Genomic DNA, 24,746 nt, shown 5'->3' on the forward strand with positions numbered 1-24,746 from the left:
GCAGTCAGCTCTCAGAGCCATAGCGCCCCCTGTCCACCCCGGAGGGCAGCAGTTATCTTCTCAAGGGGGTGGAAGGAAGGTACTGCTGCTTTTTCAGAGGGGAAGGGTCCAGACAGAATGTGCCCTGGGGCCACCCTCCTCTCTCTGTCCCGGGAAAGCAGGAGACAGGTTAAAAACAGAAGCGCGACCGTTTCTTTATTAAATTATACAAAAAAGGGGGAGGGGAGGGGGGGCAGCTGTGGGGCTCGGCCCCAACCCTGGCCCCACCCCGTCCTGGCGCTGTCTGAGAAAGGGATCTGAGGGAGGAGACTCAGAAATCAGGCAGGGTAGGGATGGGCAGGACAGGATGATGTGAGGCTAGGATGCAGAGGTTAGGAAGGAGAGGCTATTGAAAGAGGGAGGGGCTGGCTGTGGGAAGGGCGGGAAGACAGGAGAGAGTGGGAGGGGGTGACTGGGGAGCAGCTGGGGAGCTCAGATGGGGCAGGTAAGGAGGTGGAAGATGGCAGTGAGGATGGAGGTGCGGCATGAGAAGGCTGGGGGGAGAAAGGGCGGCAACTCTGGCTCGGGGCCCAGAGCAGGGAGCCAGGTGAAGAGTGGTTGCACGCGGCGCTCCCCACCCCCACCCCCACCTCCGGGCGCCGAGGGGCCTCCCACTACCCCCAGCCCACTGGTAGGGGGCTCATGCCGACGCCCCATTTTCTGTCTTCTGCCGCTTGGGATCCGCTTCATCCTGTGGAGACGGAAAGAGCTGGGGTAGCTGTCAACCAGGAGAGGGACCGCCCCCTATGCTGCTCCAGCCCACCCCGCCCTGCACCCCTGTACCACCGGCATCTCGGTCCAAATCCAAGGGCTCCCGGCCCTGCTGCATCCCTGACAGCCCCTCAAGCCCACAACCCAGCCCAAACCTCCTCTTCAGCAGCTCTCTTCAGCGCGGGCCCTTCGTCCTCATCTTCTTCTTCTTCCTCATCTGAGGAGCCAGAAATGGGTCATTGGGGGAAGGGCTGGAAGCTCCAGCAGAGACCCCCTGTGGCGGCCCTCAGCCCTGCTTTTAGTTCTTCAAACCCACCCTGACGGTTCCCCGCCCCTCCCCACCTTCCTCGTCCCCTTCATCCTCCTCCTCGCCGTCCTCGGCAGTTTCTTCTTCCTCCTCCTCCGCGCCGTTCTCCTCCTCCTGCGGAGATCGGGAGAGGGAGGTGTCAGGCTAGCCCAGTGCCTCCACCCACCGTCCCCGCCAATGGCAAGGGGCCTGGGCGGGGCCGGGGGCGGGGCGACCTGGTGGGCGGGGTCAAGGAAAGGCGGGCCCCGGGGGAACGTGGCTGGGGGCCCAGTGGGCAGGTGACCCCTGCGCACCTCCACCACTTCTTTCTTTCGCTCTTTCCGGCCTGCCTTCTCCTCCACCTTCTCTTTCTTCTCCTTCAGGTCCTACAAGAGAGAAAGAGGTCACCTTCCTCTGACCACACATGATCTGCTGCCCTTAATTCCCTCCAGCTGCGCTTCTCCCTCTGCAGTGAGCTTGTGTGTTAAGTTGCTCAGTCCGGTCAGAGTCTTTGCGACCCCATGGACTGTTGCCCGTCAGGCTTCTCTGTCCATGGGATTCTCCAGGCAAGACTACAGGTGTTGGATTGCCATTCCCTTCTCCCAGGGAGCTTCCCGACTCGGGTTGAACCCAGGTCTCCCACATCGCAGTTAGATTATTTACCGTCCAGCCACCAGGGAAGCCCCAGTAAATTTAGAGGGGTGGAAAATGGAGAAGGTGGCCAGGGCGGCTCAGACGCAGCAGAGGTGCCAGGGTCGCCGCTGCCGCAAAGGGGCTGAGACCAGGCCGCTTCCCCAAGGGAGGAGGAAGAGTGATGAAGCCAGGGGAAAGGCAGTCAAGGTAATCGCGCATCACCCCCACCAAGCTCTGCCCAGCCTCACCGGCTGAAGAGTTCAGCTCAGCAAAGCAAATCCCCCTCCATCTGCTCGCAGCCCTGACGCCCCACCCCCTCTTGAGGTCCCTCCTTCGCCTGCCCCCTCCCACTGCAGGCCCGGCTCTGCCTTTTGTCTACCTCTGGGGCCTTTTCCGGAGGACTCTCTCCTGGGCATCCCTTCCTGCTTCCCCCTCAGCTTCGAAAGCCTTTGTTTCTCTCCGTCTGTGTGCCCCCCTCATCTTCAGGCTCCTACCTGGCCCAACACTACAGGAACAGGGATAACCCCCTGGGGACAACTCCCGGTGCCCCCTCTCACCTCTGCCCACTCCTGGCCCAGGGGGCTTCCTCCTCCTGACCACCTGGAGTGTGCGCATGGGCACAGTGTGTACCCTGGTGTGGTGTGTGCACTGGTGTGTAGAAGGGCAGGAGTGACCATTTCTGGGGGATGTAGGGGGAGTAGAGTAAGGGAAACGTGAAAGGGGAAGTCTATGGGATGTGGTACAGGAAGAGACATAAGGTCTGTGTGGGTGGGATGGGAAAGCGGGTGAGAATAGGTACCTGCCCAGAGTCCCCTTCCTCCACACACTGATCCCTCTCTCCTCCTCAAGACCCCAGCAGGCACACCTTTGATGTCTTGTCTTGATATGATGTAGCTGAGAGAGGTGCTCACAAGAGTCCCGACTCTCTGGGGTCACCACACCGGCTCTTCCCATTGAGATTCCAGTCCTCTCTCCACCCCACCCCTTGGCAGGCACTGTGGTGCTCTGGATGATCAGATGGGATCTGGTATTGGTGTGCAACTCTGTATATCCGATTCCATGGGGATGGAAGTTTTCTGGGTGAGTAGATCACCCTGGGAGGGTGTGTCCTTTCTAGAGCAGGGTTGGGGGTAGGACAGAGGTTTGGTGTGGGGGTGGTTGGCCAGGCGGGACGCTCAATTCCCTTCTCCCTTTATGGGGCACGCAAAACACTAGCTCCTCTCACTCCAACTAGGTTGCTCCATGCCACTTTGCTGTCCTCATTTCTCTGCCAGATGGTCACTATGGCATTCCTCCTACCTGGTGGGCTTCCCCCTACAGCCTTGGCCTGGGGAGCCTTGGCTTCTCTCTGGGGGTCCCAGCACCAGATCTGCGTAGCTCTGGCCCAAGTTTCTCATGGGGCTGATGCAGTGGGGGAGAGTCAGTGAGTGCCAGGGAGGGAGGGAGTCTACCAGAGGCCAAAGTCCAAGGGGCCGGGCCCTCTCCTGCCCTGTCTGGTCCCGGCTTGTCCTTTTGGTCACTGTCCTTTTATGATCCCTTCTCCAGGGGGGGTATGTGACCTAGGTCTTGTGCTAAGCAGCTCTCTGGCCTCATTTACTCAGCACAGGCACACACACTGACACAGGCTGACACTGATTCACACGCACGGCACAGAGGGGCGCCCACGCGATCCAGAGACACATGGCCCGGTGTTTGGGCATTCTGGCACACACTCTCGAGGCAGCACAAGGGCACAGTGGAGCCACTCGGCACTCACAAGGCGGCAACAGGGCCCCAGAACAGCTACGTCTCTGCAGGCACACATGTAACTGACACGGGCAGTCCCACACACTCGCTGGATTTCAGACACACAAAGACACCTACTCAGTGAAGTCACATGCCACCGGAGGGCCGCTTGGCACACCTTGTCAGCGCTCACACGGAGCCCCTCTCTCCCACTGCCTCCAATCCCATTGGTTCCCCCTTTCACTTCCCTGGCCTCCGGGAGACCTCTGCGACCTCCTCAGCAGCCACCCCCGCCCAAGGTCGGGCTCCCAGCCCCCAAACCCTGGCCGAATTAATTTCCCCGAGCGACACTCAGCGGGTTCCCTAGGGAAATTAGAGGAAGCCTGGAAGAGAGGCAAGAGCGAAGGGATAGGGCCGGGGAAGGGAGCTGATGAGAGCAGGGGCGGCGCGATGCCATGCCATGCAGTGCTAAGCAGCCCCGGCTTTTTCGAAGGCTAGTGCCAGCCCTCTTCTGGTATTTAGGAATTCAAGATTCTTTAAGTGTGGGGGGAGATGCTGGAGGACGGTTATGGGGACTAGGAAAGCTGAAGGCCAATGGAGGAAGGAATTGATACAGATGGAAGGAAAAAATAGAGGCAGTAGCTGTCTGAGCAGAGGAGCGAGAGACGGTCGGGCCTCGAGGGGAGGGGCCTCGAGGAGCAGCCTCCCGGGAGAGCCCTGTTTACACCAGAGGCTCTCAAACCGCTTAGCAGAGGAAGGTGAGGTCAGACTGGAAGGGGAGACGGGGGACAGGGAACCGGAGAGGGACGCGGGGGAGGGGACAGGGTAGAAGAGACACACAGAGCTCCGACGGGCACCGGCCGGGGTGGAAGCGCGCGAGCCGGGGCCGGAGAGGGGTGGGGACCGCGCGGGGCCGGAGCGGCCGGGCCGGGAACCGGGAGCGCGGCACTCGGGAAGCTAGAGGGCGCTGGCGCGAGCCGCGCGGAGCGGGGCAGGCAGCGCCAGGCTGGGGCGCGGGGGGAGGGCGGAGTGGGGTCCGCGGGGACCCCGCGCCCGGGCAGCAGTGTGAGGCCGTCGGGGGCGGCCAGGGGCGCACGACCGCGCGGAGCCCGGGGAGCGCGTGGGTGCCGGGCCGCAGCCGGCCCCGCCCGTACCTTGGCGCTTAACTCGGCCGCTGCCTCCACGCTCTTCTCCGACATGGTGCCGGGGCCGGGGCCGGGGCTGGCGGGGAGTCGGGGTCCCGGGGCCTGGACGGAAGGGCCCTGGACGGCAGAGGCTGGCCGCGGCCGGAACCTGGCGCGGTGGCGGCGGCGGCGGCGGCAGCGGCAGCGGCGGCCGCTCGGCAAGCTGGGGCTCAGGAAGAGACGGCAGAGACGCGCGGGGTGGGGCGGGGGTGGGTCTGGAGCGGAGACCCGCAGGGCTGCGGCCGTCCGGAGGGCGGGCGGAAGGGCGGTGCGGGCGGTGGCCGGCGCGCTCCGGCCGCGGTCGCTCGGTCCTTGGCTCGCCGCCCCCGCACCCGCAGAGCTGCCGCCGACCAGCCGCGGCCGCCCCCGGGCCGGGAACCCGCTTATAAAGCGGCGCTGCCCGACGGGAGGGGCTTCCCAGGGGTGGGGCAGGCGGGAGCTGGGAGGAGAGGAGAGGGGAGGGGGATGAAAGCGGAGGTTGGAGAGGTGGGGATAGGAGGATGAAAGCGAGGGGAGGGAGCGCGCGCGAGGCGGGAGGGAGCACTAGACCAGGAGGGGGAAATGGAGAGACTGTGGTCGCGGAGAAGGGAGTGGGGCGCGGAGGTGGGAAGGGGTGGGGTTCCTGCGGGGAGGGACCTCCCCGAATCCCTACCTCCTGCTTGCGAACGTCGAGCCTGGCTTTTGGGGGCGGACTGGAGGGATGGCCTGGATCCTGCCGACCACCCCCCCCCCCCCAAAAAAAAAAAAACCCTGAGATTTTGCTAAGGGATGGGGTGGGGGGAAAGCAGATGGAAAGGCCAGGCAGGTATTTGAGAAACCAAAAGCTGAAAGAGGCGGAAGAAGGCGGGAGCTACTTCCACTTCTCGCTGGATTTCCCCTCTCCTACGGCATCTTCGTTCTCTGGGTGGCCTTGAGAGGGGGTGGGAGAGCAGAAAAGGCAGCCCACCCTCCGTCCTGCCCGAGGCTGACCTTTGTGACCCTGGCTGGGTTCCCCCATTCCTGCTCTTGTCTAGGATCTGCGGGAAGTCAGAGGCCTTCCAATCTCGTCGCCTTTTTCATCTTCGACCTTTCTTATTTGCCTATCCCACCTCAGTTTTCTCTGCCTGGTCCTTCCGTCTCTCCTCATCCCTTCTCATCCATTTCTGTCTCACATCTCTCATCTTCTGTCGCCTCTTCTCCACTCCTCAGTTGCCCTCTTCAACCTCCCGTCTCTGTTTGCCTTCCCTCTCTCTCCAGACAACACTGTTCTTGTCTTATCTGAGTGTGTCACTGGCCCTGCATTTTTAGCTCATCTTCCTCAATTCCTCTTCACGTCCTTATTTCCCACATTTTCCCTCTCTTGATGTCTCTTTCTTCTGCTACCATCTTCCCCAGCCTTTCTGGATTATATTAATAACTGCCTCCTCTGCAGGGGTTTCCAGCCCACAACTGTTCCACGCACCCTCAGCTCCTTGCCCTCAGTCTCAGCCTCTTTGGGTCATTTTGAGAAGCTTGGAGTTTCAGGAGGGGACAGCAGCTGGGATGTGTAGCAAAGGTCGTGGGGAAGACGGATGGAATGGAAGGCTAGGGTTTGGACCAAGATATCTTCGGTGTATGTGCACTCCTGCATTTGTCCCTCAGTCATCATTTTCATTTTTCTTAATAAAAAAAAGACATAACCGACACCTCGAGACCATTTAGACTTTGAGTCCATAAATACCCCCTCTTTTGGTCCTTTGGTGTCCATACCTCCCAATTTCTCTTCCTGACTCTTCTATCAGTTTCTCAGTCTCTGACTCCTCAAAAATCTTGGAGCCCCACCCAGGTTTTTCCTTGCCGAACTCTGTCCATCTTGCTCAGATCTTTCCATCTCTCGCTCTCTGTTTCTCTGACACACTCGCTGATGTCTTTAGCGATCTCTGACCCTCTCCATCTCTGTTCTCTCTGGCTTCATTTGCCTCCCTCTCCCCCCTCCTTCCCTTCCCCCCCCCCCGCCCCAGTCTCCCAGTCTGGCTCCCTCCCCGTCAGTCTCTTTCCTCTCCCTCCCACCTCCTTTCCTCTTCCCCCCTTCTCCACCTCGCAGCCCCGCCTGCTGTCTCGGACACCCTGCTGGGCTCTTACCCTGTTGCCCTGGTAACCGCCCCCCACTCCGGTCACCTCCACTCCCCTCCCCCCCTCCAATCACCGCCACCAACAACCTCCATCCACCTTCCTCCTATTTTTCCTGAGAGCCAATAGAAACCCTGTTGCCAGGTGGAATGCTCATTTGAATCAGCCAATCCAGGGGCTTCACTGCTTGCCCTGCCTTATATGGGGATTTGAGGAGGGCCACTCCCCCCACTCCAGCCCCACAGGGGGCCAGCCCCTCCACTGTCCTTTCTCCCAGCCCCGGAAGGAGCCTGGGACCCTCCCTCTCACCCTTCTATAAGGGTCTGGCCTCCCATTTCTCTAACTGGGACCACCGGGGTTAGTGTGGACTGTGCGTTGGGCTGTGGGCTGGGCCTGAGGGCCGGGGGGTGGGATCGAGGTGTGATTAGGGAAGGGGAGGCGGAGGGAGCCGGGAATTTTGCCCAGGGAGGGGTGTCTGGGAGCGGAGGCAGCTGCAGTGGAAAATTCCAGGGAGATGGAGAGGCAGAGAATGGGAATCCTGCCCCAAGGCCCAAGGGAGAGCCTTGAGAATCTAAGAGTTTGGACACTAGGGTCCGCAGGGAACCAAAGGAAAAAGATCTGGAAAGCGGAAGGCCTGGATCTAAGTCCGTTCCTGCTTGGGAGAAGCACCCCTTAGCCCTCGCTCGCTGGTTGGACAGATCAGCCTCCCAAAGTCTTGGCTTCAGGAGAGGAGAGCTAGACAGGACAGTCAGGATGAATTTGGAATGAGTGGGGTTTTGAAAGCGCACCTCCTATTCCTTGGGGTTGATCTCTGGGCCTCCGGGGCCACGAGAGTTAACTGATGCCAGCCTGTCTGCTCCTTTCCAGAGCACCATTTCTGAGGCCTTGTGGAGCCTCGCCTGCTTCTAGAGGTCTTTTACTACACAGCTCAACAGAGAATTTTCCACTAGTTGAATGGGGGGAAGTTCTGCTTCTTACATATTTTCTGGAGGTGGAAAAAGGGAGGCCAAGTGAGAAAAGGGGAGGCCCGAGCCCCCTGGAAACTCTGACTTCGGACATCCTAGCAATTCCCTCACCACTATGAAGATGTTCAACTCCAACTATTTCCATCTCATTCTTAAGTGAATTCTTCCTCCTCTCCAACTTCCTGGTGTTTGTTGTTGTTGTTGTTTTCCTAGCTTGCCTATTTATCTGTTAGTTTAAGTGCTAAGGAAGGCCTAGTTAGCTATCATTCAAGGGTGGGCGGATAGAAACCTAAAAGCTGGACCCCTCCACTCCTCACTATGCTCTTCATCTCACTCCACTCCCAATGACCTCATTTGCTATTCCTCATTTTTCCTTTGCTTAAAAACAAAAAACAAACAAACAAAAAAAACTATTTTTTTCAAAACCCAAGACAGTGGAGAATCAGAGTCAAAAGGAGACAGACTGCTAGAGATTTCAACCAGCCTAACTTTGGTCAAGTTTGCTTTGAATATGTTACCTGCAGGAATGTTTCTAAAGAAATCATCTTTCCTTTTGCTTCCTTTCTTTTCTGTGCTGTGCTGGATCTTTGTTGAGCTTCTCTGGGCTCAGTAGTTGCAGGATGTCAGATGTTAGTTCCCCCAGTAGGGATTGAACCTGCATTGGAAGGCAGATTCTTAACTGCTGGACCACCAGGGAAGTCCCAAGAAATCATCTTCATGACAACATGAAGCCATGTTTGTCAGGAACATGCCCCATCAAGTTGTCTCCCTCATTATATTCTCGCATCTGTGTGAACTACAACAGTGCTGAGTTTTCTAGGTGCTTTTGGCATCTAGAGCAAAGCTCGGGCTCTTGAATTTCAGCAAACTTTTATTGAGCTCCCTCTTGGTGATGGGGCTTCCCTAGTGCCTCAGTTGGTAAAAAGTTGGTAAAGTGCCTGCAGTGTGGGAGACCTGGGTTCGATCCCTGGGTTGGGAAGATCCCCTGGAGAAGGAAATGGCTACCTACTCCAGTATTCTGGTCTGGAAAATTCCTTGGACTGTGTAGTCCATGGGGTCACAAAGAGTGAGACACGATTGAGTGACTTTCACTTTTGCACTCGCTTGCTTCCTCTTGGTGAGGAGCCCCTGTGCTGTGAGGTGGAGGCACAAAGCTGAATGGAAAAGAGATGGTCCCTCCCTGCCCTCCAGGAAGAGATGGGAGAGGCTATTCAAAGTACAAACCTGAAAAAGGACAGGTATCCAGCACTGTCTTGCACCAGACAGCACCCCGTCCCGTGTCCAGGGGTGCTCCTTTTCTGGGGTACCTCCCTGATCTCTCTGGATTCTAGACCCCTTGTTCCCAACTCCAAACTGCCTTCCTCACTACCCGCCCCTTACTGATGTCTCCTTCTCCTGAGAATGGTGTCTGGCACAAGGCTAGGCACCCAGGAGCAAGAGCTTAGTACATCCTTGACTTCCCAACCCTGACACCACATCTTCGATTCTGCCTCAGAGCGCTCTCAGCTTTCCTTCCTTGAGCAGCTGTGGAAGCACAGGGCATGCATCAGGGTATGGGCTGGCCTCTCTCTGACTTGGGGTCTTCTCAGCAACTACTGGTGTCCTGGTGGGCAGTCTGTCTTTTACGATATCAGCATCACAATCAAAATTTCTATGGCTTTCCTACTTCCTCTTGAACTTTCTTTCCATCAAAAACCGTTGGTTTGGGACTTCCCTGGCTCATCTCACATGCTAGTAAAGTAATGCTCAAAATTCTCCAAGCCAGGCTTCAGCAATATGTGAACCGTGAACTTCCAGATGTTCAAGTTGGTTTTAGAAAAGGCAGAGGAACCAGCAGATCAAACTGCCAACATCTGCTGGATCATCAAAAAAGCAAGAGAGTTCCAGAAAAACATCTATTTCTGCTTTATTGACTACACCAAAGCCTTTGACTGTGTGGATCACAATAAACTGGAAAATTCTGAAAGAGGTGGGAATACCAGACCACCTGACCTGCCTCTTAAGAAACCTATATGCAGGTCAGGAAGCAACAGTTAGAACTGGACATGGAACAACAGACTGGTTCCAAATAGGAAAAGGAGTACGTCAAGGCTGTATATTGTCACCCTGCTTATTTAACTTATTTATGTGCCGAGTACATCATGAGAAACGCTGGGTTGGAGGAAGCACAAGCTGGAATCAAGATTGCCGGGAGAAATATCAATAACCTCAGATATGCAGATAACACCACTCTTATGGCAGAAAGTGAAGAGGAACTAAAGAGCCTTTTGATGAAAGTGAAAGAGAAAAGTGAAAAAGTTGGCTTAAAGCTCAACATTCAGAAAACTAAGATCATGGCATCTGGTCCCATTACTTCATGGCAAATAGATGGGAAAACAGTGGAAACAGTGTCAGACTTTATTTTGGGGAGCTCCAAAATCACTGCAGATGGTGATTGCAGCCATGAGATTAAAAGACGCTTACTTCTGGGAAGGAAAGTTATGACCAACCTAGATAGCATATTAAAAAGCAGAGACATTACTTTGGCAACAAAGGTCCGTCTAGTCAAGGCTATGGTTTTTCCAGTAGTCATGTATGGATGTGAGAGATGGACTGTGAAGAAAGTTGAGTGCCAAAGAATTAATGCTTTTGAACTGTGGTGTTGGAGAAGACTCTTGAGAGTCCCTTGGACTTCAAGGAGATCCAACCAGTCCATCCTGAAGGAGATCAGTCCTGGGTGGTCACTGGAAGGACTGATGCTGAAGCTGAAACTCCAATACTTTGGCCACCTCGTGCAAAAAGTTGACTCATTGGAAAAGACCCTGATGCTGGGAGGGGTTGGGGGCAGGAGGAGAAGGGGATGACAGAGGATGAGATGGCTGAATGGCATCACCGACTCAATGGACATGAGTTTGGGTAAACTCCGGGAGTTGGTGATGGACAGGGAGGCCTGGCGTGCTGCGATTCATGGGGTCACAGAGTCGGACACGACTGAGCGACTGAACTGAACTGAACTGGTGATCCAGTGGTTATGAATCTGCCTGCCAATGCAGGGTATGTTTGTTCGATCCCTGGTTGGGAAGATTCCACATGCCTCAGGGCAGCTAAGCCCACTTGCCACAAATACTGAGCCCATGCACCTAAGAGCCCGTGATCTGCAACAAGAGAAGCCTGAGCACTGCAACTAAGAGTAGCCCCTGCTCACTGCAACTGGAAAAAGCCCTTGTGCAGCAACAGAGACCCAGCGCAGCCAAAAATGAATAAGGTTTTAAAAAAACTTTTAAAAAATCATCGGTTTATCATCATAGCTCTCCTCTAGATTCTTCAATTGACTTTTCTTATCCTCTGTGCCATCCTTCATGAGCTCCTTCACTTTTACACTTAGAGTTCGATGTTGCCAATTCTCCGCTGCCCTCCTTTCAGTTTCTCTCCTCTATGTGTGCTTTTCTTTTTTTTCTTTCAGTTTTACTGAGATATAATTGACATCCAGCACTGTTTGTTTACAGTGTACAGCATAATGATTTGACTTTACATATATCATGAAATGATACCCACAATAATTTTAGTGAACATGTGTGCATGTGTGCTAAGTTGATTCAGTTGTGTCCGACTCTTTTGCAACCCTGTGGACTGTGGCCCGCCATATTCCTCTGTCCATGGGATTCTTAAGGCAGGAATACTGGAGTGGGTTGCCATGCCCTCTTCCAGGGGATCTTCCTGACCCAGGGATTGAACTCGTTTCTCATATGTCTCCTGCTTTGGCAGGCAGGTTCTTTACCACCAGGGAAGGGCCAAGTTTAGTGCATGGTGAATATCCATCATCAAATCCAGATACCAAATTAACAAATTTAAAAAGTTTTTTTCATTAAGAACTCCTACATGTATAACATACAACACAGCTAATTATATTTATCACATTGTATATCCTTATATTTACCTTATAACTGGAAGCTTATACCTTTTGACTACCTTCATCCAATTTTCCTCTCTTCCAAAAGCCTTCACAGGCCTTCAAAAAAGTCCAGAAGAAGGTAATATTTATAAATGCTTTCTGACTCTGTCCAGTAAAATTTTTTGTGGTGATGGGACTGTTCTACATCTATAGTTTCCAATACAGTGGCCACGAGCCATGTGTGGTTATTGCAGACTTGAAATGTGGCTAGTGCAACTGAAGAACTGAATTTTTTTAACTTTAATTAAATGTACTATTTATTTAAAATAAGTCTGTCTCATTCTTTTTTTTTTTTTTCATCTGTGCTAATTGACTTGTGGAATTTTAGTTCCCTAGCTAGGAGTTGAACCCAGGCCACAGCAGTGACATCACTGAGTCTTAACCACTGGACTGCCAGGGAATTCCCAATTTTAATTAAATATAAATACTATCTGTGCCTAGTGGCTACCATATGGTGCGGCACCACTTCAGACCTTGGTTCTAAACCTCTTTTTCTTTTTCTGCCTCTTTTTCCATCTCCATCCCAGTGTTCAGTAGGTAGAAAAGTCAAGAGCAACTCTGGCCGCCATGTTGGAGGGTCATGTGGGCCACTCTTGTCATGTACTTTACCACAGATGCATGTTTGCTCAGCACTTCCACATTTTCACAGATGAAATAGACTATGTGGCTGACCCAGAGGAGAGCAAAGTGACATTGAAAAGGCAAGGGGATGGAGAAGGAAATGACAACCCACTTCAATATTCTTGCCTGGGAAATGCCATGGACAGAGGAGCCTGGGGGGCTATACAGCCCGTGGGGTCGCAGGAGTCAGGCACGACTGAGCAACTATACTACCACCACCACCCCTGGGGGTGGATGTCTAACACCACAGTTCCATCTGCTGTGGTTCCCACTTTGAAGATGTTTCTAATAGCTCCTTGTTTTGTGCACTTCCATCCTCTAAAACTAAGTGGAATTAATATTAAAGGTATAAACATTGCAAGTATTCAATAACCCACTTTTTTTTTTTTTTTACAAAATCCCCATCTTTTAAGGGTTGATACCTCGAGTTCTGAAACAAAACTGTTATATTTGTTTCCTTTATATTTAAAATATTAAGAAGTAAACTAAATTATTATGAAAAAAATAGAAAAGGCTAGGGGACAAGGACTAGGAGTGACAGCTAGTCACTATTTTGCACAGCAGGTAAAAGGCCGAGAGAGAGGATTTCACAACTGGGAGGAGATGATTGCCGGGTCAACTGATCCCTTCCAGGTGGCTCGGGGGAATGAACATACTTTTCCTCAAAAAACCTAAGTAACTGAGAAGTTAGGAGATGATCTGGTCATGCACACATGCTGAGTCACTTCATTTGTGTCCGACTCTGTGTGACCCTATGGACCATAGCCCACCAGACTCCTCTGTCTATGGGATTCTCCAGGCAAGAATACTGGAGGAGGCTGCCATGCCTTCTTCCAGTGCCTGCTTCACTCCTGAGCACAAATCATGACTCCAATTCTCTTCTGTCTTCTCTCCCTGGATCCTCTACAGTGCCTCAACCCCACACCTTCCAACTGCAGTTCCTCCGTTTTTCTATTTCAGTTAAAGGTCCTGTCCTCCACCCATTCATTCATGCCAAGGGGTCATCTGAGACATGGCCTCTTCTTTCCCTCCCTAGATCCCTCACATTTCACTTTCTAAAGATTCCTTGAGCTCCTTCTCTTCTCTCCAAGCCGTCTTGCCCCTGCTCCAGAGGTTAACATCACTCACTTGACTTTAAGCTTAATTCATTTGGGTTTTCAATAATGATTTAAGAATTTTTGGATCTTCACACCTACCTCAGTATATGGTGTATTGTAACTCAGAAATGTTTGCTGAAATGTATAAACTGCCTTTCTACCCAAAATACAAATAGACTGTTGTCATCTCCCTCCATAAAACCTTCTGATAGCTTCCCCAGGCCAGTGATAAAGTCCAGAAGTAAATATGGCTCTTCAAGATCTGGTCCCTTTTAACCTCTGTAGCCTTGGCTGTCATCAAGATTCCCTCAAATGTTTTGTTTTGGCTTTTTTTTTTTTTTAACTCTTCATAGCTCCTCCCCAATGAAGCCTACCTCTGTGCCTTTGCTTTTTTCTTTTTTAAATTTATTTTATTTTTTGGCCATACTGTACAGCATGTGGGGTCTTAGTTCCCCAACCAGGGGTTGAACCCACACCCCATGCATTGAAGCATGAAGTCTTAACCACTGGATGGCCAGAGGAGTCCCAATGCCTTTGCTTTGATCTTACCTTCAACCTAAAATGACCTCCTGGGGACTTCCTGGCAGACCAGTGGTTAAGACCCCATGCTTCCAATGCAGTGGGTGTGGTTTTGATCTGTGATCTTGGAACTAAGGTCCCACATGATCACGGGGCAGCCCCCTCCAAAAAATTAGAATGCTCTCCTGGCTGCCCCGCCCCAGTTCCCAAGTCACCCTCTCCATTTTCTGAATCACCTTTCCGCTTTGAATATACATCTTTATCTTTCTATGGCAGCTTTCATCCCTGGATTTTCATCAACTCCATGTTGGCCACTTCACTGTGGCTGTGAACCCTGCTGAGCAGAGACCATGTCTTATTTGTCTTTCATCCTCAGTACCTTGCACTGTGCCTGGCACATAATAGGAGCTCCATAAATGTTTATTGACAGGAACTACCACACAGGCTTCCCTTGTGGCTCAGCCAGTAAAGAATCCACCTGCAATGTGGGAAACCTGGGTTTCGATCCCTGGGTAGGGAAGATCCCCTGGAGAAGGGAAAGGCTACCAACTCCAGTATTCTGACCTGGAGAATCCCATGGATTATCCATGGGGTCGCAAAGAGTCGGACACAACTGAGTGACTTTCACTTTCACTTTTCACCACACAGGTAGCACAAACTTCAATCCTTAAAGCCCATGTTAGTCATGAGATACATGGCCTCCTTAGGGATGGCTCCTTGAAATGATAGGGACAACAGGAAGTTCTTAAGACTTAAAACTCCAGTGCTCATGCCAACCATTAATATTAGCATATCTACCCAAGATGATCCAACATCTCATATCTGATACTTGAACTAGCCTCAAGATTCCTGTATTTCTGTTGCCCTCCTCCTGCTTCAGGTGGCTCAATCTAAAGAGAAGACTGTGGGACTTCCCTAGTGGTCCAGTGGTTAAGACTGCATTTCCAAAGCAAGGGGGCGTAGGTTTGATCCCTCATCAGGGAACTAAGATGCCATGTGCCGTGGCTGTAAAATAAAATACATAGTTTAAAAAAATAATAATAAAGAGAAGACTGTCCACTCAGTTACCCTGTGTAGCCACGTGGTCAGAATCAGAATTTCAGCTAGACGTAATTTCCATATGTTCTCAAGCCTGTCCTGATACAGAATGGTCATTTATTTCTCATTCAGATTGCCCAAATTAAAAACAAAAACAAAAACCTGGAGTCATTTAAAAATTTTGTTTATTTTATTTATTTTTGGCTGTGCCTCATGGCTTGTAGGGAATCTTAGTTCTCCGATGAGAGATTGAACCTGGGACCACAGTAGCGAAAGCACTGAATTCTAACTACTGGAAAGTAAAAAATGAAAGTGTTAGTCGTTCAGTTGTGTCCAACTTTTTGTGACCCCATGGACTGTATCCTGTGAGGCTCCTCTGTCCCTGGGATTCTCCAGGCAAGAATACTGAATTGGGTTGCTATGCCCTCCTCCAAGGAATCTTGCAAACTGAGGGATCAAACCCACGTCTCTTACGTTGCCTGCATTGGGAGGCGGGTTCTTTACCACTATCGCCACCTGGGAAGCCTCACACAGTAGGTATTCAATAAATATTTGTTGAGTGGACATGGATATAAAACAAACTGAAAAGCTAGACTTAAGATACTGTTCCTAAGCCATTTTTCAATCTCATTCTGATCTGGTGTCCACTATACAACTCACTCTCTCTTCCTGGGGGCAACTTAGTGCTCAATGTCAGGATTTATCTCCCTCCTCCAACACACACACACACATACACTCAGTCACACCCATTCATGTTAGCTCAAGTTGGAATCCAGTGTCCCCTAAGTCCACCATCACCCCAGAAGCCAGCTGCCCTGGGATTGTTCCAGATGCCAAACCTCACATCTGACAAGAGCACTTTTCTGACCTAGATCTCCCCTCTGAGTTTCCCTAGTGGCTCAGATGGTAAAGATTCCATCTGCAATGTGGGAGACCTGGGTTCGGGTTGGGAAGATCCCCTAGAGAAGGAGGTGGCAATCCATTCCACTATTAGTGCCTGGAGAATCCCATGGACAGAGGAGCCTGGTGGGCTACAGCCCATGGGGTCACGATAAGTCTGACATGACTGAGCAACTAACACTTTCTTTCCCCTCTCAAGGACGTCCCAACTTTGGCTTCATCACATAAAGCAGTGAGGAGAAACTGTTTCTCTTCCTCCCAACAATGCTTATCCAGTCTCACCTGGGACTAGGCACACCCTCCCTCCTACATTTTATCATCTATAGGAAACTCTGATGACTGAGGAATTTCTGTTCATCAGAGTTTACGGGACAGAGACATATTTAAGAAAGGAAAGAAGAAAAAAAAAAAGGAAAGAAGGAGGGATGAAGGGAAGGAGGGAAAGAAGGAAGAAAGGAAGAGAAGGTAGTGAGTGGGGGAGGGAAGGGAAGGAATAGGAAGGCGACAGAGAAGGAAAACAGATACAAACTCTGTCTGGAGAAAGGATGCTTGTAAAATTACATTCCTTCAATTCCTGGAGTGGATGGCTGCCTATATAGTCCATTGCTGGGCATACTGAGAATGAACTCTTGCATCTCCTCCTTCATCCCCACCTCTTCAAAGCTCTCTTTTTAACCTGAGAGAAAGCCTAGGTTTAGACCTTTGTGTCATAGATGGATGCTAAACTGTCATTTGTAGTTATTCTTAGGGGAAGTGATTGATTAAAAATCATGCAGAAGTAAAACTGACTGATATCAGAGTTTTCTGTTTTTTCTTTTTTTTTTTTGCTATGCCTTGTGGCATACTGGATCCTTAGTTCCCTGACCAGGGATGGAACCCATGGCCACTGCAGTGAAAGCAGAGTCTTAACCATTGGATGGCTAGTGAAGTCCCCAATGTCAGATTCTTAAGTCTTGGAAGGAAGAAGAAAAAGAGCTCTAGGCACCTTCCCCAATGGTTCAGTGGAAAGAATCTGCCTACAATACAAAAGACACTGGAGACACAGATTCAATCCCTGGGTCAGGAAGATCTCCTGGAGGAGGAAATGGTAACCAACTCCAGTACTCTTGCCTGAAAAATCCCATGGACGGAGAATCCTGGAGGGCTACAGTCTATGGGGTCGCAAAGAGTCGGAAATGACTTAGTGACTAAACAACAACAGAGAACACCAGGTAATGGAAGAAGACCAAAGGAGAAGACTAGAAGACTAGCTGCATCTGCTATCCAACTCTGGGTAGGCTGGACATAATGAAACGGGGACGGAGATGATGGAAGGTGAGGCTCACACTTCACCAAGTTTGAGCTGCAGAACTCTGACCAGGATAACTCTTAACCACTTGTCACACTGCTTTTGTTTGGAGGCAAGAGGAAGGGGCACTGGCATGGTGGACTGTTCAGAGATAGAGCATTTGGAAGACAAAAGCTTTTACCAAGTCTATTCCCCATAAATATCAATGGAAAACACATTTTCTTTTATTCTTTCTTTGGCTTTGCCAGTCTGCCAAATTCTAATTTCTCTGTCTCTGTTCCCCTCTGTTGCCACTATTGTTTTTGTTTTTTCCTCTCTTTAATAATAATCAAGTCCAAAGAAACCTGAGAAGCCCCACTCGTAACTACCTTTTCCTGAGTCACCAGGGAACAACCCCTCTTCCTCTCCAGGGAAGTGCTGGAGATGGGAACAAGTTTCTCTGGCTGTCAGGCCCACAGAGCACTAACATGGCTAGCGGCCAGTGTAAAGAACCAGGCGAGCTGGCGTCTGGATGAGTCCGGTCTAAAGTCCAGCCTGGACAGCCCAAATCCCTGGACACCCAGGGGCAGGGCCCTTCTCTCCAGTTGAGCCGGATTTTATGCAACACATTTAGTATGTCAAAGTGTCAGCCTTTGACCTTCGAGTCAGGTCTCCTGGGCCTGTTCGCAACTCGGCCCCTCGGTGAGTTTGGTGAACCGGGAGTTCTCTTCTCCCTCGACCTACCTACCAACCTGACTGACTGGAGGCAAAAAAGATCATTGCGGACTGGGAGCTCCTGAGGATACTCAGAGAAAAGAAAGGGAAGGTTGGCATTCAATGAAAAGATTTCAGAACTCTCTCCCCAGTCTGACTCCTCACAGCAGGGTAACTGGGGGCAGCGGGGGTGGGGGGGGGGGTCCCCAGAGCCCCGCCAATGTCAGATTCCCAGGGGCTGCAGTTCCAGCCCGGCCGAAGGGCGCCATCTGGCGGCCGGACCCCCAGCCTGGATCCTCCATGCCCCAGCCCGAGTTCTCGAAGCCAGAGGAAGACCTGGGCAGCACTGTCACCTCCTCCCGCTACGTCACTCCGAGGACGCCGCCCCGGCCTGGAACGCGCCTCCTCCCGAGGGGACAGGCCCCAGCACCTCCCCCGCAGAACTGCCGTCCTTCCTCCCGCTCGGCATGAATGCTTCCCCGGTAGAAATCTGCTGAAAGCTCTCCCAGGGATCCGCCCCACCTCGTCACCCACTGGGAGCCTGCCCTGCCCGGGGGAACCTGCCCCCGTCCTCTTCCCCTCCCGGCGATGGACTCCGCTGCTCCTTCCCCCACACCCTGATAGGGAGCCTCCTCGGGGCCACAAAACCCAAATTCAGGTTACTAACGAGGCCTCCGCTCCCCGAGTCCCGGAGGACCCAGCGACCCCAGCAGCTAGGCCTGGGAGCCGGCCCCGCGCGCGCCCCACGCCCGCCGGTGGGCGGAGCTCCGCAGGCCCGGCCTGGGGTGGGCCGTCCCGTCGTGACGTCACTTCCGTCCGGGCCTGGCTGGGGTTTGGGCTCTGTGGGCCGACGGCGCGGGGGGGGTGCACGGAGGTGGCAGCTGTGAGAGGAGGCGGTGCGGGAGGCCGAGGAGCTCACGCCTGGACCAGTCCCGCGTCCCGGGCCGCTAGCCCCGATCCTGCCGCGCACCGAGAGGCGAGACCGGCCGGATGGGCCGCTGAGCCCGGACCGGGGACCGGTGAGGCTCGAGCGGAGCGGGCAGCCAGTCCGGGGCGGGAGCGGCCCGCCGGGCTGCAGGGTCCCCGGGAGCCTGGGTGCGGGGAGGGGAGCGGGTCAAGCCTGCCTCTCCTGCTCACCCTGCAGGAAAGCAGGGTTCGGGGTGGGGAGCGCCGCCAGGCGCGGCGGGGACGATGAGGCCCATCCGGGGGAGGTCTGGCGACGGCCGGGGTGTGAGAAGGGAGCGGAGTGGTTGGGGTCATTTATGGGGCGGGGGTGGGGGGCGGCACTTGAGATTCGCATCCGGAAAGGTGGCGTCGGGGGTTAGGGGAGTGTGCATTTGGCCGTGGCTTTGGGAAGAGGATGGCTCTGAGTGGGGGAGGCAGAAAACAGGCTCGGGAAAATTTTCCACGGTCCTCCTTCGGAGAGAGGGTTGAAGAGCTCTGCTCTCCCTAGAGGCTGATGTTGAACACCTGGAGAAGGGTCTCCCTGGAGTTTGGGGGCCAGTTACAGTGTTTGGAAGGGACCACGCTCTGAGAGTCCCTGCCCTGAGCGGGTGTGCAAAAAGCCTGGCCGCTTCCAACCTTTAAGCCTCCATATCTTCACAGTGTGGAGCTCCCTGGAGCTGAAATCAGGATGTTCCGCTTCATGAGGGACGTGGAGCCCGAGGACCCCATGTTCCTGATGTGAGTATCCCCTCCCCCTCTTGCTCCAGAGCACACATCGGTCCACTTCAGTTTCTGAATAGTTGAGACAGACGCCTGGGCTCCCGTTGCGGGCTTGGATCACGCCTGGGTGGCCACTCTAAGCTCCAGCTTAGACTTGGAGGGGATGTCTGTGCTGCTGGTTCCCTATGGCTCTTTTCTTGGGGTGGGGGGGGAGCGGGGAGGTGCTGACCGCTGCCCCTTCTGCCATCTGCTCTGTACTCTCCCTGCACAGGGACCCCTTTGCCATTCACCGTCAGCACATGAACCGGATGTTGTCAGGGGGTTTTGGATATAGCCCCTTCCTCAGCATCACAGATGGCAATCTGCCAGGGACCCGGCCTGCCAGCCGCAGGATGCAGGTAATGGTGCCGCCACAGACCTGAGATTCAAGGAAAGGTGGGAGGGTGGTTAATGCAGTGCTTTATTTTTCTTGCATCCTGGCTGACTTAGCAAGTGGCATGCCTTCTAGGAGTGGGGAAAGGGGTGTGGAAGACAGGCTTTGTGATGCTCCTTTGAGAGGAGGATGGAAAAAAGCAAGGGAGGCCATGGGCTTGGTTTGGGAGGGTGAGGTCGCATGTGGCCTCTAACTTCTATTCTTGGCATGTTCCCGTAGGCTGGGGCTGTCTCCCCTTTTGGAATGCTGGGAATGGTAAGTCTTCATCTCCCTGCATCCGTCCATCTCAAACATGCTCTGTAACCCTTAGATATTAGTTCCAAATTTGCCTCTCTGAAATATAGGCTAATTGGTAACCCTAGAGTCTTCATGTGCTCACAGATCTCCAGGCCTGCTGTGTGCTGAGTCCTGTGAGCTGATGACGCTAACTTACTGACTCCTGTGCTTCTAGGAGTCATGCCCATTAGGGAGATATAATTGCCTGGCAAGATGTCATCTTTTGAGGAGGGAGGTGCTGTTGGAGGGCCAACTAGAGATGATGTGTAGATTTTTCTACAGCTTCAGAACCAACCCCTTTATAGGTTAGACTCAAGTAACACTGACTTGCTTCCTAAAAGTAGGAGGAAATAGGTCAGGCAGGCAGGAAAAAGATGGGATCCTAGTAGCCACAGAGCCCGAGGAGGAGGGCGGGGTGGGTGGGAAGGGAAGTGTGGAGAGAGGCACACCTGTCCTGCTCCTGCTCATGAGGAATGAGGAGGAGCCGCTGCCAGATGTGAAGGAAGGGGAGAGAGGGAACGTGTAGCCAGGTGACTTGTGGGAGCCTGAATTCAGCAACCTGACTCGGTTTCCTTTCTGCTCCAGTCAGGCGGCTTCATGGACATGTTTGGGATGATGAACGACATGATCGGCAACATGGTAAGGGTCTTGTGTCCGCCTCCCCTGGCGAGGCCCTGGTGGTGGGAGGTGGGAGTGGGGAAGGCTGTGTTCACGGAGGCATGCAAGCTGGATAAGATGGCCAGACCCGGAGAGCACAGGGGTTCTGAGTGGAAAGCAGCGGCTGGCATCTCATGAAATGGGCAGTTAAAGCTCGGTCTCTCCAGGTCCACCTGGCTTATTGTTGGACTCAGAGGGATTGGGTTGGCGGGGGGGGGTGGGGGGGGGGTAGTGATGTTGAGTCCTCACATTTGCTCCGGAGCTGCAGGGAGGGATCCCTGCTCCAGAAGCCAGCCCCTGCTCACTCAGCCTTGCCATTCCCTTCCCTCCCCAGGAGCACATGACAGCCGGAGGCAATTGCCAGACCTTCTCTTCCTCCACCGTCATCTCCTACTCCAACACCGGTGACGGGGCCCCCAAGGTCTACCAAGAGACATCAGAGATGCGCTCGGCCCCAGGCGGGGTGAGTTGGAGGGCTCCTCCTATCCCAGGGAGGCGCGGTCGGGTGGCCTGGCTGGCTCTTTTCAAGAGGGGGTCCCGGGTGGTGTTTCCGGGCTGGCATAGCCAGGTTTGGAAGGATCCAGTGAGCATGTGGCGCTCCACCTCCCCCAGATCCGGGAGACCCGGCGGACCGTGCGCGACTCCGACAGTGGGCTGGAGCAGATGTCCATCGGGCATCACATCCGGGACAGGGCTCACATCCTCCAGCGCTCCCGAAACCACCGCACGGGGGACCAGGAGGAGCGGCAGGACTACATCAACCTGGACGAGAGTAAGCCCCCTTCCAGCTCCAGCCTGCCGGCTTCCTGCCACCAGCCCCCGTCTCGTGAGCTGAGAAATGGCAGCTTTTTCTCCCTGCTTCGATCCCTAGGTCGAGAAGATCCCCTGGAGAAGGAAATGGCAACCCACTCCAGTATTCTCGCCTGGGAAATCCCATGGACAGAGGAGCCTGGTGGGCTACAGTCCATGGGGTCGCAGAGTCAAGTCAGGACTGAGCCCTCATGCATGCTCCCTAGCTCTGTACCTGTTTCTTGGGCAACATTATGGATGAGCTCCATGTTCTTCACTTACTTGGAGCCTCTTTGTTAGCTTAGGGCTAAGTCAGTGCAGGAGATGGCCTCACCGGGGAGGGCAAACTCTGTCACCTAAGTCAGATAATCTACCCTATTCCATCAGTGCCTTCCTTTCTCGTCTTTATTTCTTTCAAATCAGTCAACATTTATTAAATACTTATGGTGTGTATGGGACTATGCTCCTTAACTAAGTATCCATTCCTGATTTCCTGCTCCTGGCCTCGGGAGACCATGGTGAATCCAACTTCGCCTCTCACCTCCCCACCCGCTCCCTGCCCCAAGGCCTTTCAGCCTTCTCTCTGGGTGTTGGTCTCAGAGCCTGTGGCTCAACCCTGCATCGGGCGCGGGTCTGCCTGGGAAGTGGGGTGGTATTCAGGTGCCCCGTGTGGTCTCCTCTGTCCTCTTCAGGTGAGGCCGCAGCGTTTGATGACGAGTGGCGGAGGGAGACCTCCCGATTCCGGCAGCAGCGCCCTTTGGAATTTCGGAGGCATGAGGCTTCCGGGGGCGGAGGACGAAGGGCTGAGGGGCCTCCCCGCCTGGCTATACAGGGACCCGAGGACTCCCCATCCCGACAGTCCCGCCGCTACGACTGGTGAGGGCCCTGGGCCCTCGGCCTCTCTTGTATCTCTTGTAAGTACCACCGGGCTGTCAGGGACAGGACGGGGTGAGGCATGTAGTATGTGAGCATCACTCAGCCTTGTGGCAGAAGAAGCCTAGGTACCCAGCAACCACCACCTTGGTTGGTAGAATAGGTTGGTTTTTTATTTTTATCTTTTTGTATTTATTAAAAAAAATTTTTTTTTTTTTTAAATTTTGGCTGTTACCAAGTTTTAGTTGTAGCATGTGGGATCTAATTCCCTGACCAGGGATCAAACCCAGGTCCCCTGCATGGGGAGCACAGAGTCCTAGCCACTGAACCACCAGGGAAGCCCCCAAGTAGAAGTTCTAATTGGTACGGAAAGACAGAACTCCTGGCTTCTGTATCTTGTCTTCCTTTTAATTTGTGTGTTTCTGTTTCCCACCCCAGGTACAAGCTGAGAGGCTGAGATGTCATCCCCTGAGATAACTTTTCCTCTTCAACGCCCACTCCCAATTTAATATTAAATTAACAGGCAAGCTGGCCCCAGCCCCTCCCTGGGGGTCTCAGGGAGAACCTTTCACTGCCCTTTTTCCTTTCCTTCTTTAACCTCTTTACCACAATGACTTGATTTTTCACTTTGCTACTCCGTCTCTGAATCTCCTTCCTTTCCTCGTTCTGCTCCTGCCATGCATTGAAGGGGCTTTGAGGGTGAGCTCTGGGTTTAGGGGCCCCAGTGACCCTGGCTCTCTGCCCACCTCTTCCTCAGATCCCCTACTGTAGGGGGCCACAGCCCTCATCCAGAGCTGTGTGTGGAGGGAAAGGACCTGTCCCCAGCCCTTTTTCCCTTCCTACCCGCTTCACATCACAAAGGTCTTCCCCACACCCTCTCTGCCTTTATTTTTTGATTTGTGCAACTTGTAACTAGGTGTTTATGAAATAAAGGAGAATGGAAAAAAGACCACGTAGGCGTCTGGCTTTCCTTTTTTTTTTTCTTTTAATGTATTTTATTGAAGTATAGTTGATTTATGGTGTTGTGTCTGGCTTTGTTGATCTCTTCCATGTTCAGTTTCAACCCTCCTGTCTCCTGGTCACCTTGTGTTTAGTCGCTGAGTCGTGTCCAACTCTTTGCGACCCCATGAACTGTTTTCCAGGCAAGAACACTGGAGTGGGTTGCCATTTCCTTCTCTAGTCTCCTTACCTCCCTCTATCTCCATGCGTGGCCTTAACTCGTTCAAGCCCAGCACTGCAATGGTCCCGCAGTGGGGCTGTCAGTGCTTCATGAAAAGCAGCAGTGCATGTGGCCAGGCTGGGTTGGGGGTGAGACTGACGGCAACTGTCCTGCAGGCTTCCTCACTTTTGAGGGGGTGGCAGGGCACACATGTAGGTGTCCGACAAGTTTTCTGTCCCTTGTCGCTTGGGCATTTCTTGCCTAGGCTGTAGGCAGGAACACTTGGGGTACAGAGCAGGAAGGACCCCACTCCGGTCTTCAAACGGGAGGAACTCGAGGCAGCAGCGTTCTTCAAAACCTCCAGCCCCAGTTGTTGAGAACTTGAGCCCAGGGAAGAAAACTAGCCTGGAACCTGAGCAGCTCGGGACCAGCTTGAGGAGCTCTAATTTCTCAAGACATTCGCTCCTGCTTGACCTGGCTCAGCAAATGGGTCACCCTGTCCCTCCCAGGAACTCACCAGTGATGGAGAGTGCCTGTGAGAGTCTAAGGGTGGTTTCTGTTTTATAAACATCTGCTGCCCTTGTCAGTTGATAAGTCAAAGGCAAAAACAGCACCGGGTCCTCTCTGGGAAGGAGATTTTCCCGTGTCCTTGACGGGCAAACAGATTCAAGTGGATTTATCCAGACACACAACGGGCAGATGAAGATGAGCTCATCAGCAACCAAGTACTGATGTCCTGTCCAGATCGGGTATTAAGTCTTAGTCACCCAGCCACTTTTGATGCACTTCCAGGGTCAAAGGAGCCAACCAGTGATGAAAAGAATCCAGAAATCCCAGAAGTCAAACAGGAGAGAATTCATCTCCACCTGGGATGCTGAATTATTGGAGCTCAAAGCATCCCCAGTCCTCAACTTCCAGTGTAACTTGTGCCCTGTCCAGGTCACCCCTTTCTTCCTCTGGGAGTGGAAGAATTGTCATCAATCTCCAGAGGCAGCAGGTGAAAGAGCATGGGAGGAGGCTCCCCCAGGCTCCTTGGCTCAGCTCTGCCACCAGCCCAGCCATGTGGCCTTGGGCAAGACCTCCCTTCCCTGGACCACAGCTGTGGGTGTCTTCTCACTCCAATGTCTCAGGCTGCAGCTCAAGCCTAACCTCTCAACCTGGATTCCAGCTCCAGGG

The 24,746-nt window shown here is 53.2% G+C and overlaps 2 protein-coding genes across 2 annotated transcripts; one reads left to right on the forward strand and one right to left on the reverse strand.

Annotated features, from left to right (window-relative positions):
* Nucleotides 1-169: 169 nt before the first annotated feature.
* On the reverse strand, nucleotides 170-18,978 carry PTMS (parathymosin). Its single transcript, XM_070454161.1, has 9 exons — nucleotides 18,856-18,978; nucleotides 18,689-18,809; nucleotides 18,382-18,599; nucleotides 5,231-5,460; nucleotides 4,549-5,017; nucleotides 1,351-1,422; nucleotides 1,093-1,171; nucleotides 906-967; nucleotides 170-730 (listed from the first exon to the last, which is right to left on the reverse strand). The coding sequence occupies exons 1-9, from the start codon at nucleotides 18,976-18,978 to the stop codon at nucleotides 680-682; spliced, it is 1,425 nt and encodes a 474-aa protein (XP_070310262.1). The 3' UTR covers nucleotides 170-679.
* On the forward strand, nucleotides 18,172-23,360 carry MLF2 (myeloid leukemia factor 2). Its single transcript, XM_020878685.2, has 9 exons — nucleotides 18,172-18,737; nucleotides 19,324-19,401; nucleotides 19,655-19,781; nucleotides 20,036-20,071; nucleotides 20,678-20,731; nucleotides 21,084-21,212; nucleotides 21,362-21,521; nucleotides 22,231-22,452; nucleotides 22,850-23,360. The coding sequence occupies exons 2-8, from the start codon at nucleotides 19,352-19,354 to the stop codon at nucleotides 22,416-22,418; spliced, it is 744 nt and encodes a 247-aa protein (XP_020734344.1). The 5' UTR covers nucleotides 18,172-18,737; nucleotides 19,324-19,351; the 3' UTR covers nucleotides 22,419-22,452; nucleotides 22,850-23,360.
* Nucleotides 23,361-24,746: the final 1,386 nt, after the last annotated feature.

The sequence above is a fragment of the Odocoileus virginianus genome, chromosome 23 (assembly GCF_023699985.2).
Source record: "Odocoileus virginianus isolate 20LAN1187 ecotype Illinois chromosome 23, Ovbor_1.2, whole genome shotgun sequence".
NCBI classification, from domain to species: domain Eukaryota; kingdom Metazoa; phylum Chordata; class Mammalia; order Artiodactyla; family Cervidae; genus Odocoileus; species Odocoileus virginianus.

Coding starts and splice junctions, on each gene's coding strand:
- PTMS (XM_070454161.1), bottom strand. CDS start 18,978: ATGACCCCAACCACTCCGCTCCCTTCTCACACCCCGGCCGTCGCCAGA. Junction 1,423..4,548: donor CGGCCGAGTTAAGCGCCAAG/GTACGGGCGGGG, acceptor TCTCTCTTGTAG/GACCTGAAGGAGAAGAAAGA. Junction 731..905: donor AGAGAGCTGCTGAAGAGGAG/GTTTGGGCTGGG, acceptor CCGTCTCCACAG/GATGAAGCGGATCCCAAGCG.
- MLF2 (XM_020878685.2), top strand. CDS start 19,352: ATGTTCCGCTTCATGAGGGACGTGGAGCCCGAGGACCCCATGTTCCTG. Junction 20,072..20,677: donor CTTTTGGAATGCTGGGAATG/GTAAGTCTTCAT, acceptor TTTCTGCTCCAG/TCAGGCGGCTTCATGGACAT. Junction 21,522..22,230: donor CTACATCAACCTGGACGAGA/GTAAGCCCCCTT, acceptor TGTCCTCTTCAG/GTGAGGCCGCAGCGTTTGAT.